Source organism: Phalacrocorax carbo, chromosome 2, assembly GCF_963921805.1.
Source record: "Phalacrocorax carbo chromosome 2, bPhaCar2.1, whole genome shotgun sequence".
NCBI lineage: Eukaryota > Metazoa > Chordata > Aves > Suliformes > Phalacrocoracidae > Phalacrocorax > Phalacrocorax carbo.
In genome coordinates this window covers 158,755,187-158,769,251 of record NC_087514.1, presented here as the reverse complement: position 1 = coordinate 158,769,251, position 14,065 = coordinate 158,755,187, and the positions used below count along the sequence as shown (strand labels likewise).

At 39.4% G+C, this 14,065-nt stretch overlaps 1 protein-coding gene across 7 annotated transcripts in view; it reads left to right on the top strand.

Moving 5' to 3' along the window:
- RBM33 (RNA binding motif protein 33) overlaps nucleotides 1-14,065 on the top strand; it is a 105,865-nt gene that overhangs the window by 30,359 nt on the left and 61,441 nt on the right. For 6 of the 7 annotated variants that reach the window (XM_064445034.1, XM_064445036.1, XM_064445035.1 and 3 more), the window contains exons 8-10: nucleotides 6,435-6,640; nucleotides 8,271-8,586; nucleotides 13,767-13,825. In XM_064445034.1, the coding sequence (XP_064301104.1) occupies nucleotides 6,435-6,640; nucleotides 8,271-8,586; nucleotides 13,767-13,825 (581 nt within the window). The remainder of the gene's footprint in view (nucleotides 1-6,434; nucleotides 6,641-8,270; nucleotides 8,587-13,766; nucleotides 13,826-14,065) is intronic. The other variant, XM_064445037.1, reaches the window with a different exon arrangement.

Here is a 14,065-nt window from a genome sequence, read left to right as displayed (position 1 = left end):
TCTCTTACACCACCTTCTTGAATCTTTAGGCAGAGTCTAAAAGGGTACATTTTCATTGTATTTGAGTAGCATAACACAAGTGTGGTTGTTGCTAGAACACTGCTCTGTGTAGCTAATTTGCCACTGCTAATGCAGAAGTCGTGGTAGATTTGCAACTTTCTTGCAGCTGCTCTCTTTTAGTCTATAAATAAAATCTCATTGCCTTATGGTTTTGAGAGTTAACATCAAGACCCCTTGTGTGTCCTGGCTACTCAAGTATCTGATACTGATGTTGTACCTGCCCCACTGGGAATAACTATATTGCCTCTTCGTGTTGGCCTTGTGATGGTGGTAATAATAAAAAGTCCGATTAGAAAGGTGATATTAGGGAGGTGGGCAGAAATGAAGTTTTGCTTTCAGAAAGATGTACCATTATCATAGTTTTGCTACTGAACCAAAATATCGATTCAAACAAGGGAGAAAAAGCCCTGATCTTTTGAGGAGAATCGAGATGTGCAACAAGAGGTGAACTGGTAATGAAAGCAAACTGTCAGATACTGTTGGCTAATTGTCAGATAGCACTGGGAGAAGATGTATTTTTTGATGATACTTCAAGTTTTGCCAGACTGTAGGGATGAGTTCTTTACGCAGGGTTGCTTTAAGATGGGTGCCATGCAGTGTGAGCTTGGTAGCTGGGTGCTTCTGCATTCTTTCCAGATGAGTCTGTCTTCGGGACAACAGGGCATTTTTGAATTACATTCCCAGAGCACGTACCTAGATTGCCAGAACTCGTCCTGATGAAATTTCCCTCTTACCTTAAAAGCTTTGCTTTGCAAAGGATGTTGTTTCTAAGGATCTTTCTGTTGACTTGCCTAGCCTCCTTATTCTTCAATTCAGTTTCAAGGAATTGGGATTTTACTATACCTGCAATAATTGAGAAGCCTTAATTCCATAACAAAGGTATTGTGGCTAAGAGGACTTGTGAGCAGCAAGGAGTCAGCTGCAAAGGCTGAACCAGACTTTCACGATGGTATTCATGCGGGCCATGTTGTGCTGCGAGAGAGACATCAGTGCATGATTTGGAATCAAGATCTTTCTTATCTGTTGTTTGTATTTAGCAGATAGCTTGTACTTGCAATTTCAGGCAAAGCATTTATTAAGGGCCTTTATTCAGCATTGTTTTAATAATCAGGAATTGATTCTGATTAGAATAAGACTGAAAGGGACCCTTTGGAGGCACAGAGCAGTCTATATGGGCAAGGGATATTTTAGCTGAGGTGCATTTCAAATGTGTTTTCTTCTGTATTTCTACATACCGCATACAGGCCATATCTTATTTATACAAAAGGTGCTGGTGGCTTTACAAAACAATATTTTTAGAATAAGAGTGCACTGGAATAGCTAAATTTCTGCACATAATTGCAAGGTCAATGACAATTGCATGCTGTTTTGGGTATCTGTGGATTTACCCTATAGTTTAATATAAAGACAAGACCAGCCAATGAGGAGAAAACGTGTAGTGGAGCTTGACTGTTAAAGGAACAGTGACTTGAAATTTGACTTATTTTTAAGTGTAATTTTAAGTGATTTGGGATGTAGCTCAGAGATACGACGAAAAGGTGATGCAAATGTGGATGAATCTATAAACTGAAAGAGCTTTTTTTGAAACTGGTGTTTGGCAAAAATACAGTCTTGCTGTTATGAAATGGTTTCTATTCATACTAGTTTTTCATGTTAATTTATGGATAAAGAGACCAAACGGTTAACCATGTGGTAGAAAGTTAAACAGCAAAAAGTACTTGTTGTTTGCGTATAAATATCTGCTTGCTTTTGAGATTATAGAGCAAATTTTTGCAGATGCTGCTGGTAGATTTGCAATGAAGTTTCATTTTTAAACATCTCCTTACTTTAAAATCTGAACATAGTTGAGAAAACACTTAAAGAGGAATTAACATTTCAGTTGAAGTTACAAATGTAATTTCCATCCTGTCACATTTTGGTGACCTTTTGTGACAGCTTGTCTCTATTGGAGGAGTGCATTCTTACTTGCTGATTAAAGATGTCATTTGAAACCATTTTATTACCAGCAATAGTGAAATTAATCTTGACACTTAGAGACACTAGAAAAATAATTGCTGATTCACTGCATTAACTGTGTGTGTGAGAACTGTACTGTCAAGATGAGAATAACTCTGTGCTGGTAAAATATGTAAAAATATAGAGTATTCTAATGAATGTAGCTGAGATCTTTCCTAAACATTTCTTTATCCAAGATAAGTAGTGGTTTTGAAGAGTTTAAAGGAGAGGGGGTGTAGGACAACTATGCAATTGATTTCTAGAGATACTGGGTTTAGCATCCTTGAGAAATATTTGACTTCTTTCAGTGCATGTAGTTGAAGTCTTCCCACGGTTGGAATGGTCATTACCTGTTAAGGAAAGTGAAGAAAACAGGCTTTGTTTGGCATCACAAAACTATTATCTCTGTACTGAATGTAAAAAACAAAAACAAACCTTGCACTTAGGCAGAGTTACTGGGTGTGGTGGTACTTTTGATTATGTCCTGCTGAGTTGGCTTATGTGCACTCTGATAACTAGTGGCTGAGATTTCAGACAAGACTAGCAAATTAAAATTAATGGTTTCACTGTTGTCCTGTTGCACTGTGTGCAGAAGAGTGATTGGGTTGCAAGTCTGGATGATGGGGAGAAAAAAAGTTAAAACAAATGAGAATATTTGCTCTCTCAACTTAGATTGCACATATACGTAAAAGCATATGTATATTTTTTGAATAACTGTTCTGGAGTGTTATTTACATTGTAAATCTCTTCATTATCCAGTATAATAGGGATTCTGGGATTCTCAAACCTGGGGGTTTGAAATGCTGTTGCTCTCAGGGAGCCACCCAAGACAGATGTAGCTGCAGAGACCTGTGCTCAGGGTTGGTGTAGGCAGGAGCCGGTGGCCGTGCGCTGCAGCATCCTGCACGTGCTCTCCGGGGGCATGGCAGCATCCAGCCTGGCTCCGTGTGTTTTGGTCACCAGGCACATGAGCTCTTAGCTGGGGAAGAGCAGTGGGCCTTTCATGTGAATACCTGGCTGTGCTTTGGAAGAGTCTAGGGAGGGAAAGAGGATGTCGTCTTCCTTGGCTTGTCACCTCTTTTCTAGTTAGCAGTCTGATCTTGCTTTCAGGGAAGACAGGGACTATTTTCCTTGCTCCCTTCCCTGCAAAACTGTCTTCTACACTGTCTCCTCTCCTTGACCTCTGTACGTGTGGCACAATGCTCTCAAATTTGATAAATAACCCACCTAATAATTGAGCTGACTGTATGTTTTGCTGTGTGGTGATTGATAGGAGTATAAAGCACTTGAGGTGTTCATGAGTTTAGTTCACTGGATGAGCACTTTCGCAGTCTCTCTGATGCTCTGAACTTGCAGTTTTGTGTGTAAGCAAAAGTCTTCACAGGTAGGACACTTGCCTTCAGTGGCATGTTGTGGGGGAAGTATGCTTGATGTTAATGTAATCTTACCTTTTTATAAAATCAAATGGTTATATTGTACTTCTGTGGTCATAGATGTGGTATGATGTAATGATGCTTGCTGCAGTGCATTCAATGGGGGCGGGTTGTTCTGGTTGGGATATTTTTTCCAAGGTCAGTGTTACACACAGTTTCACTTCTCTGGCTGAAAACCTGAATATGTGGACTGTGCTTTTAAAGACACAGCGTTTGAAGTTTGAGAACTTCTATGTAAAGTGAGTAGGAAAACAATTTGTTAGTTTTCATTTTAAAGAGAGCAAAAAGTACCTGCACATTGAAGATCATCAGGACTGACTTTGCCCTGGATGCTCTCATCCCTTCCCCAGGCTTAATCAGCGCAGCCCTCTGACGTAAGTTTGTTTGGGGCAGCCCATTCTTTCTTCTACAGCTGTTTCTATTCAGTGTCCTTCAATATGTGCTGAAGAGGCAGAGAGACTCAGACATGATCTGGCTTTGTAGGAAGCCTAGCTCTATAATCAGGTTCATTAAGAATTGCTTTCCTCACATGTGACTTCTAATCTGTTCAGTAGGAAGTAACTTCTTGAATAAATATCAGTGGTAGGGACTTTTTGCAATGATTGAACTTCGCTTCCCAAGCTACCTTGCTGAGTTCAGGGCTGTAGTGTGGAAGATGTCAGAGAAATTGAGCTGCTTGTCCTATTCTTGGAAGGAAAAAAAATACTTTCCCAACCAGCAGCATGCCCAGGATGCCCTGCAGGATTTGAATCCTCTCTGGTTAAAGGGAGGGGAGCTGTTGCTTTGCAGTGTAATGGCACCATTTCTTCCCATAAGTGTATGGGAGCAAGTTGTCTCTTTCCTGCAGACCAACTGAAAGACCATGTTAGCTCTTTGGTGCTTGCAAGCCTATGAAGAAACTGAACTTCAGGTGTGGATGGGAAGGAGGCTTGAAATCAGAGCTCTATTTTTTCCCATTAAACCTTTTTTTTCATCCCTGACAGCTAAAGATGGATAACAGGGTTGTTTTAGTCACATCTAATGCTTCTGATTGCTTTGGAAAAGAGTACATTTGTCTTAATTTTCCTCAGAAATCCATAGTGTGCACATACTAAGACTTGAGGGAGTGTGATTCCTTGCCCCTTTCTAAGCACACTGAGATTTTCCTGATAAAGCCTGATTGTTTTGGGCTCTGTCAATCTCTTGAGACAGGTGCTAGGGCAAAGGTAGCATTTCATAAGAATACCTGGTGTGACTGTAAATTAAGGCTTTATGCCACTTAATTGTGGTGTCAGAGAGGGGAGAGAAAAGGAGGTAGAGAATCTTGTCTTGTCACGAACATACAGAAATCAAATAGGAAACTATATAGCAGACCCTGAGCTTTAGGAGTCTGTCATGTTTGCTGTGTTCTTAGACAGTCACAAGTTCTAAACATTTTTTTTAATCAAAAAGCCCTGGCTTTCTGGAGGCGCTGAATACCTCTGAAAACTCAGACATGCAAATTTGGAGTCCTTGCAGCTCAGTCGTGCAGGTAGTTTTTGTAGCCAAGAACAACTGCCTCAGTGGGAATGCATAGCACTCGCCCTTTTCTGCCCTTCTGTCAATCGTCAACTTCAAAGACTAACTGAGATTACTTATGAAGATGTTTAAGGTGGTAGTTTAAGTAGCTTTGGCTACTAGACTTGCAATAAACTTTAATACTTTTATAATTGCTTTAGTTATGTGTTCTTGATGGAGGACATGTAGTGACGTGGAGATGTTGTAGTAGTGTCCTGACTGCCAAGTACAAACTATCTTTATTCTGATCTTCAGATATTGTAGCCATTATGTGTAGTATTAGCAAGTAAAACCACTTTGTCCTGAAAAGAGGTCCCTGTACCCAGTCTCCTTTAACAGCAGACTTTTTACATGGAAAAATTGAATTCTTGCACTAATTGCCATTTATATGAATTCAAAATATGTTTTAATTTGTCAGAATTGTGTTTCTTGTAGAATAGTTTAATTTTGCCCTGTTAGAGGCAGAAGTCAATTTTAGAGGTAACAAGGGATGTGACTGGCATGTGGCAAAACCCTCAGCTGCATGTTTAGGTTTAAATTTATCCCCTTTAAGTACTGAAACCTGGTGAGCGGCACTGCTCATACTGTCATGGTGTGCTTCCTGAAGTTTGTTGTAGACTTTCTCTGTATTTCCAAGTAATTTGATTACCTGAGCCTGTTACTGCATGGTTTTCTCCTAATGTTACCAGCACTGTCCCAGGTTTCAAGCAAATTTGGCAGTCTTCATTGAGTACTGTCTGTTCTCTGGTGTTTACCTGTGATGTGAGTTGAGTGGGTGTTATCAGTGGCCATGTATTTAATTTGAACTGAGCACAGATTTTGAAGTGTGTGCTCTCTAAGTGGAATTATCACTTGTAAAGTACAGTTGGTTCTTCAACCACACATACAATAGATAAAATATTAAGTAATTACATACTGCAAAACACTTCAGCAACCATAAAGTCCTCCTTTGGAACAGGCCAATGTGTAAAAGAGTCTGTAAAACCTGTTTATATGGAGGACTCAACATATCCTTTACAGTAAAGTTTACTGGGGATTTCATTGTGCTGCCTGATATTTCTGCAGATCAAGATAACACAAATGTGAGAGGAGCCACAGCATCCTCTTACAGCGTAAAGCAAACTTGAAAAGCATTTTAAAAAAAAACCAAACCCAAACCTTTTCATTTATGCTTGTTTTGTCTACCTGCTGCTTTTCTTGACAGAACAACAGACCCAAGTATCCATGTGCTTTTTCCTTTTAAAGATGTCTTTAATGAAATGTTAACATGCCACCTAAAGGAGAACAAAGTGCCTGCAAATTCTGTTAGTTGCAGGGATGCTTCTATAGTTCTAGCAGTGGTGGTGTTTATTACATTTTCCATCTTTTCAGCGTGAAGCTAAAATATTTTTTTTCTGTCTCTTTTAACAGAACTTTCTGCAGAAGCCAAAGCAGCACTACTTGAATTTGAAGAGAGGGAAAGGCAGCTTAAACAGGGACGGTATGGCTCAAGGAGAGGAGGGCGAAGAGGAGGCTCGGTTATGTGCCACGGAATGGGAGAACAAAGGAGAGACAATGATAGGGGAAGAATGAAGGATCACAGGCCTGCCCTGCTGCCAAACCAGCCATCGACAATGGTACCTTTTAATCCTTAGTATTCTTTGAACATACTTTCAGGAAATTATGGAGGAATGCATTTTAAATTGTGAATCTTTATAAAGGTGGAATATATATTCCAGTGTACACTTCTTGCTCTTTCAGGGCACTGTTAGGCAAGATGGGGTTTGCGTAATGTGGTGATTGTGAATTATGTGCTTAATCTTGTTACCAGCCTCAATTTGAGGAATGTCGAGGCCTCCAAATAAAAAGAGGATTTCAACTCATAAAACTCAGTCAGGCTTACCTACTGGTTTGCATAAGGTGGAGGAAAAAGTTAATTCCTCTTAAGTCCTCTGCATGCAACATGGAAACGTGTTCAGTCCCACATCATCAATAGTAATTCAGTTTAAAAAATATGATTCTTTAACATATTTCTTGGGTTTTGTCAAACTAATATTTTTGCTGATACTTTAAAGAAAATTCAAAAATACACCCAAACAAAAAAACCCAACAAACAAAACCACCAAGAAGTGTGTGATCGAGAGGTAACCTATGCTTGCTTTTAACTGCCATAAAATGTACTGGAAGCTGAGATTGTAGAACAAAGCCTGTGTATGTCTTTGCAGGACAAGGTCATCTGTGTTAAACAAAGGGGATTTTTTCCAACAGCAGTAACTCTAGGTGCTGATCACTAGCAGGAGTCGGTGGATATCTCAGCGGCTGAGAGCCCTGCAGTAGAATATTTCATGCTTTTAAAACAGTGAAGGTGGAATATTTTTTTTCTATATTGCTGCAGTCTTTGCTAGTTATTTTAACCTTCAACGTTGTAAACATTGTGCTCATCACAATATCTTCTTATGCATACTCTGTAGCTGCTTTGCTTTATGTATATGGATGCTGAAAAAACTGATGTGTCACTTCTTTGTTACTAAAAGGTTGTCTGTTTGGGACTCGTCTTGCACTTCCATTTGGAAGTTACTGGGCTAGGAGTGATAAATAGTATCTGTGAGTTCAGAAGCAGAAGAATGTCTCTAAAGAGAGACGTTATAATTTTTTAATTATAATTGATTTTGGCCACTTGTGTTTGAGAGTGAGCAGCAAGAGACTTTCTTCTGTGTTTGAAAGGTACCCTTGAAAGGTATCTTTAAAGTAATTTTTCTTCAAGCAGTATGGATAGGTGGGCTGCACTGGTATCGTAAGAATCTAGCTTAATCTCTGTTTTGACTTTTACTGCTGTTAGGTCTGTTTTCTCAGAGAGGCTCTTCTGTACATGAGGCTAAAGCTAGTGGATTTGTTTCGATACTAGGACTCAGATTTCTAGTGATCATCACATATACCTTATTGCAGTTGATGACAGTTTCCAGTTGCATATGCAGAACCCTACATACAAAACTAGACAGTTTCACTGTTACAAATAAGCGAATGATTGTCTGCATTCCCTGTGTGTTTTCTTGCTCTCTGTCCTCTCCTTCACATGGATGTCTTCAATTGTTCCTTTGCTTTCCTGTGCTGATGGTTCTTAACAGTTCCAGTTGATGCTATGGTAAATTTGTTTTTCTGTTCATATTTGGCCTTAATTGTTCTCCAAAGGTCTTGGTTTTGTGCTGGTTTATGTCAGAATATTTTAACTTTAAAGCCTATTGACTCTCTTCTTTTGTCTGACTTTAGACTCATTCACAGAGGTTAATTCCAACACACCAGCAACCTGTTAGGAGTCTGTTCCAGCAGCACCAACAGCAGCAGCAGCAACAACAGCAACAGCAACAACAGCAGCAGCAACAACAGCAGCAGCAGCAGCAACAGTTACAATCTCTGCTTCCTTTACAGCATCAGCATCATTCTTCTCCTCCTCCAGGGCTACATATGCCCCCTCAGATAGAAACGCCTAGAATAATGATGACTCCACCTCCAGTGACACCTCAGCAACCGAAGAACATACACATAAATCCGCATTTCAAGGGGACAGTAGTAACGCCTGTACAAGGTGAGCTTTCTGAACAGCTTCCCAGTCATGCAAGTGTGACTCATCTTATTCTTTGCCAGGGACGCAAAAATTTGTTTATCACTTCATGGAAATGTGCTTCAGGCTGATATTTCTTTCCTTAAGCTTGAAACAAATGTTTTGCCTAAAGTAAGACAATGTTGTTGGACTGTGGCCAGCTGTCATAGTAAAGGCTTTTCAACTTCTTCATTGTCTCTCTTTGCTCTACCTAAAAGCCTGCAAAGAGCAGTAAAAAGGGTAACTGAAGAGAGAATGTGATTTTTGAAGTAGCAAATATCAGTTTTCAAAACTATGCAGGTACTGCAGTTTATAATTTCCCACATCATTTGAGCTTCAGCCAAGCATTCACAGAATGACCACCCACCTATTTCAGTGAGAGTACACTGAGGCACTCCTTGCACTGTAATGGCTCTGTGAAAAGTACCAGCTGCTATCCTACCTGACAAGATATATGCCCTCAGTTCTTTCAGTGCCGCGTTTGTGACTGATTCGCAGCCTGCAAGTACGCATTTTCTGTAACTTAACGCAAGCGGTCTTTGGGCTACACTTCTTAGGGCAGCTCTCAACAGAGCTGTTAACATTTCTACTTACTTGGGAAGTATTTAAGCCCTAAGAAGATAAAGAAAAAGGCATCTATATAGATCTGACTTTTTATTATGTTGGGACTAGACAAATTGAAGAAATGCAAATATACTTTTACATATTTACCATTAGGTTTTCTGTATTTCTGCCCCTTCATATCAGCAGAACTCTAAGCCAGTGCTGTCTTTAGTTCATGTATTTGACCAATGAAAGGTAGGAATTTGGCAGGGTAGGATATTGCCAGTTGATAGAGATCTGTTAGGCTTCTCACAGACGGCTTCCCAGTAGCTGCATTGCAGAGATTATTTCACTTTTTCCTGTCTAATAAAATCAGTGCTTCCCACCAAATTGTGCATCAGGACAGATTATCTTGAAGCAGTCCAAAAGGTCCTTTAGTCTTGGATTCTGTGCATTTTCCTAACATTTCCAAAGCAACAGTTCTTGTTTTGTGCAAAGCAAAAATTGTTTTTAGACTATTCTAGATGCCTCTCTGCTCTCCCCCTGTGAAACAGTGAACAAACTTTCTGCATCTAGGTGAACAAGTTTCCTGCTGATGCCAGCAATGACTACTGAGGATTTTTGCTTTTGCCTAATGTCAAAAGTATACCAGTATATTTTCTTCCTTTTGTCTGAGTTATTTTCACATTATGAGGTGGCTCCAGGCTTGTCTCAGCCTTACCACTACATCTGTAGCACTGTGAGTGTTCCAGGGGCCTTGCTTTATCTTGAGCATAGTCTTTTGGTTTTTTTTCCTGTCTTTATTTGCAGATCCTCATTTTAAGACAGTTGTGTACCTTCTGCATGTTAGATCTTCAATATTGGATTTGTAGTCTTTTTCTTTTTTTTTTAAGTTCTTATACCTGCTGACTTTGTGTGCACACACATTTCTTCCCTGGTAAGCCTAGTTGTCCTCTCAGAATACGCAGCCCTGGGGAATGAGTGATCTCTTTTGAATGGTGTAAGACCTGTGTTTCAGTGAGGAAGATCTTTGCTGTGTGAATTGATGGCAGCTGGTTCATATGAAGTATTTTTGTGCTGTCCATTTTACTGAAGGAATCCTCAGCAAGACTACTGAATATTTCTGCTAATAGGTGTGCAGCATACTATTAAATGCAACCTTTTAAATCACTGTACAATTTTAATCTTGATTAGAGAGCATGTATGGGAAGCCATCTCTTCTGCAGTGGCTGAGAGTAGTGGCCGTCTCAGTCTCTTAGCCAGTTAGGTTACATGAAAGTATACATTTGCACACTTAAGGAAAATGTGTAGGAAATTAGTAGTCATCTTCAGGGAAGATAAGCATAATTCTAAAATCTTTAATGGCATTTGCGTATTAAGATGAATTTTTAAGCAGTCACTGCAGGCAAACGGTAGACAAGCTCCAACATAGGGAGAGCTGTTCTAAACTTCCTCTTAAAAAGTCCTCCTCAGTTTAATCCATCTGCTTGAGGCCCCAATAGGCAGAGGCTGGTAGTTGACAACATTAGGACGTGTCTCACATGCAGCATCATGTATTTCAAGATAACAGGAAGTATGAAAGATCAGACTGACTTTATGTTCTTGATGATGTCTTGTGCCTTCTTGGCTGAATGTATTTCCAAATACATGAGGGTTTTTACACATTGGAGACTATAGTCAGATGCGAAGTTTATGGGGAGTCTGTTGTTGAAAATGTGATGCTTGGAAGCTAAAAATGCCGTGTCTGGAAGTGCATGATAGGCACGCGTAGGTTCTGGTAATTCTAATGGTGTGCTGCCACGTTTTAGTGTAGGCTGGCATTTTTTTTACTCTCTAATTTTATGGCAGGATCAAGCTCACATACTTCTGACTGTCAGCACAGCGAGGCTTTTTCTAACTGCAAATCATAGAAATATTCTTTCTCAATTTTTTTTTTGTTTGAGTTAGTCTTGAAATGTGTTGTATATCACTTTTCTAAAAGACTCAAACATTCTGTAAATTGTTATGAAATTTTCATGTGAATAAAATAGCATGTATAGAACTCTAGAGCCAGCTACTTCAGCCTAAAAGTGAGTTGAAGTACTCTTGAAGGATCCTATCGCTGGCTTATTCCTTTGTCTTAAAGACAGATCTCTTACAGTGGCTGCCATCTCCCTGCCCAGCCTTGAATCTTGGTTCAAAAAATAGTTGCTTTTGAGTCAGTTTTGTTTCAAATAAACTTCTTCTGGTTTTAGTCTTTGAAGCTTCATAAATGGTTAAGGAGGACTCGGTCTATCAAAGCCCCTAAAACGGTTATGTGAGCCTCTGCGCATACCTGCTGCAGGTACCGTTCAGTTGCCTTTCAGCTGTGCCTTTTGTGGCATTTGAATCTCAAGTCTCTTAGTTGCTTGTCATATAGTTTTCTCTTTTACAGAATAGGACACAAATTAGTTTTGAGTTTTAAGTAGTAAATTTTGGCTGAATGCACGTCCAAATATGAGTATGATCAATTTACAAGTACTGGAGGACTGTACATAGACGTACTGTGAAATAGAAATTCAACCTCTGATACAGGTATTGAGTGTTCTCCCCTTAACGTTTATACCACAAATAACCACTTTAGGTTACTCTGCTGCCAAAATTGACGTGAACTAATGAGCTGTTTACGATAGCTTGGTAGATAAGTATGCCATTTACCTTTTAAAAACTGTGTGTGTCTTGGGAAAAACTACGTTGTTATTCTCCTAAATAATCCATATGGGAATTGCTGCTTCATCTTTTCAGGTATAGGATTAGAATTTACAGCCAGAAGCAATTTAATCTTAAAATATTGTCTAACAACACGGTATGTATTATTTTTGAAACATACTTTTCAAACCTATGGAAGATTTGACATCAGGGAAATGAATGCTTATTTGAGACTTCTTTGCTGCTTCAGCAAGTGTTCAAGGATTGAAAGGGCACAGGGTTTGAACTACTGTCCTTCATGAGTATTAAATTCATTTGCTTAAAATATAGAAATATATATACATGCTACTGCCAGAGGCAGGATACTGAAATAGACACAAGTGCCCCGTTCAGTTGACATTTCTCTACATTTCCCACTTTATGCAATTTCTTTTTTTTTTTTTTTTTTCCCCCCCTTCTCAGTGCCTCTCTGACCTGTAGTACCTGAGCTATTTTAGTCCTAGGTCTGTCAAGAGCACCCTGTCAATTTTTTCCAGGTGTCCATGGCTGTTTGATATCGACAGATGTTCATTAAAAGCCAAGATGAGACTATCCAACTAATTTTCTCATGTAACTTGATACAAAGTTTGCACGCAATCCTTTGGTGCTGAAAGACTGGGGCAATTAGTTTACCCTGTTAGTCCCTGAACTGGTAAACAGCAAGTACTTAACAAAAGTGGAGAGAAGCCAGACACTGACATGAACTAAAAATAACCACTAATGCATTAGTTCTTTTGTGCCTCAGTTACCAGGAAAAAAGGATTTTTGAGGCATCTTACGTGTTGGGAAGTGCAGCAGGGAGGAGTTGGGTGCGTTTAACATCTTTCCTGCTCTGAAGTGTAATACAGTAGTTGTCTACAAAGTCGATGTTTATCCCTGTCACTTTCAGAAATGCTGAAAACAAATTGAAGAAAAATAAACTTACAGAAAGTTTTTAGTAAATAAGCAAACACAATCAGTGCTGTTTAATTGAAATGCTTTATTTAACTACTCCAGGCCTTCTGTTTAACATTGAATGTTTGTACTTTTAACACTTAGACAACTCAAAGAAGGCGGGGGGAAACTGCACTGGAAAATGGGAAATCTGTCATTACATTTTGTACTGGGGATTCAAATAGAGAGTCAGTCCCCGAGGTGATCCAGCAGTAGATACTTTGTGCATTATGCCATATTACTAAGTGAATGTTTTGGGATTTTTTTTTTTTTTTGTGACTGGTCCTTTGAAATGCAATTGTATGGACAAGTCATCCAGGTTAAAGCCCCTGAAATCCTAGTTTTGGAGGCTATTTTTGAGGCAGAGGGTCTCCTAATTCTTCTCGGTGATTCTTTATGAAATTGCACTGTTTCATCTGAGGTCAGCACAGTGATCGCGGTTGCACGTACCATTATGGTGGCAAGGCCAGCTTCCTTGTAGCTGCCACTCTCTGCCTCATGTTATCCTCCTGTGAACAGTGATTTATAACAAATAGAGCCTCTGATGCCCATGCTTGTTGTGGGAGGTTGGTGGTGAGGCTGGGAGATACCAAGCAGATATGGAGGGGCATGAGGTTGAGAAGGCAAATTAATCGTGTATCCTTCTATTTGAAACATGAAATTACCGTTAGACTTTCTGTCAGCTTTGTTTAAGAGGCGTCTCTGGCCGAATACGTATTCTAGTTTTCCTTCCTGCAACAAGGAGTAATTTAATTCTGGAAAATGCAGAATTAAATTATGTAAATTAACTAGGAGAATCCTAATTGCCCTGTTGCATGTTGCAAGGGAGGGAATGGTTGCTTGAAGTTAATTGTAGGAACTGTGACACGTGAGGGTAAATGTAGCAGATTTTAATCATGGCTTCTTATTGCAACGGCTTTTGGAAATAACAGCAACAACTGTTAGGTAAAACAAATGGTGTTAAAAGGTGCTTCTTGTTTCAGTGCCCTTGCTGCCAGTTCCAGCCCAGCCAAGACCTGCTGTAGGACCCCAGAGATTTCCTGTGAGTAGCAGCTGTTTCTTCTTCTCTGATATGGATAAGCATACATTTGCAAGGAAATATTAATATAGCAAATAAAAGCTGTTCTAGTGAAATATAATTTTAAGGATTTGTAAATATTGACAATACACTCTGCAGTTGAAAATGTTTGTTAAAAGCTTAAGGTCAATGGATTTCTGAGAGTAGAATTAATTCTGTTTAACTGTAAAATTGTTGAACCAGTCTCTCCAGTGGGAGAGGCAT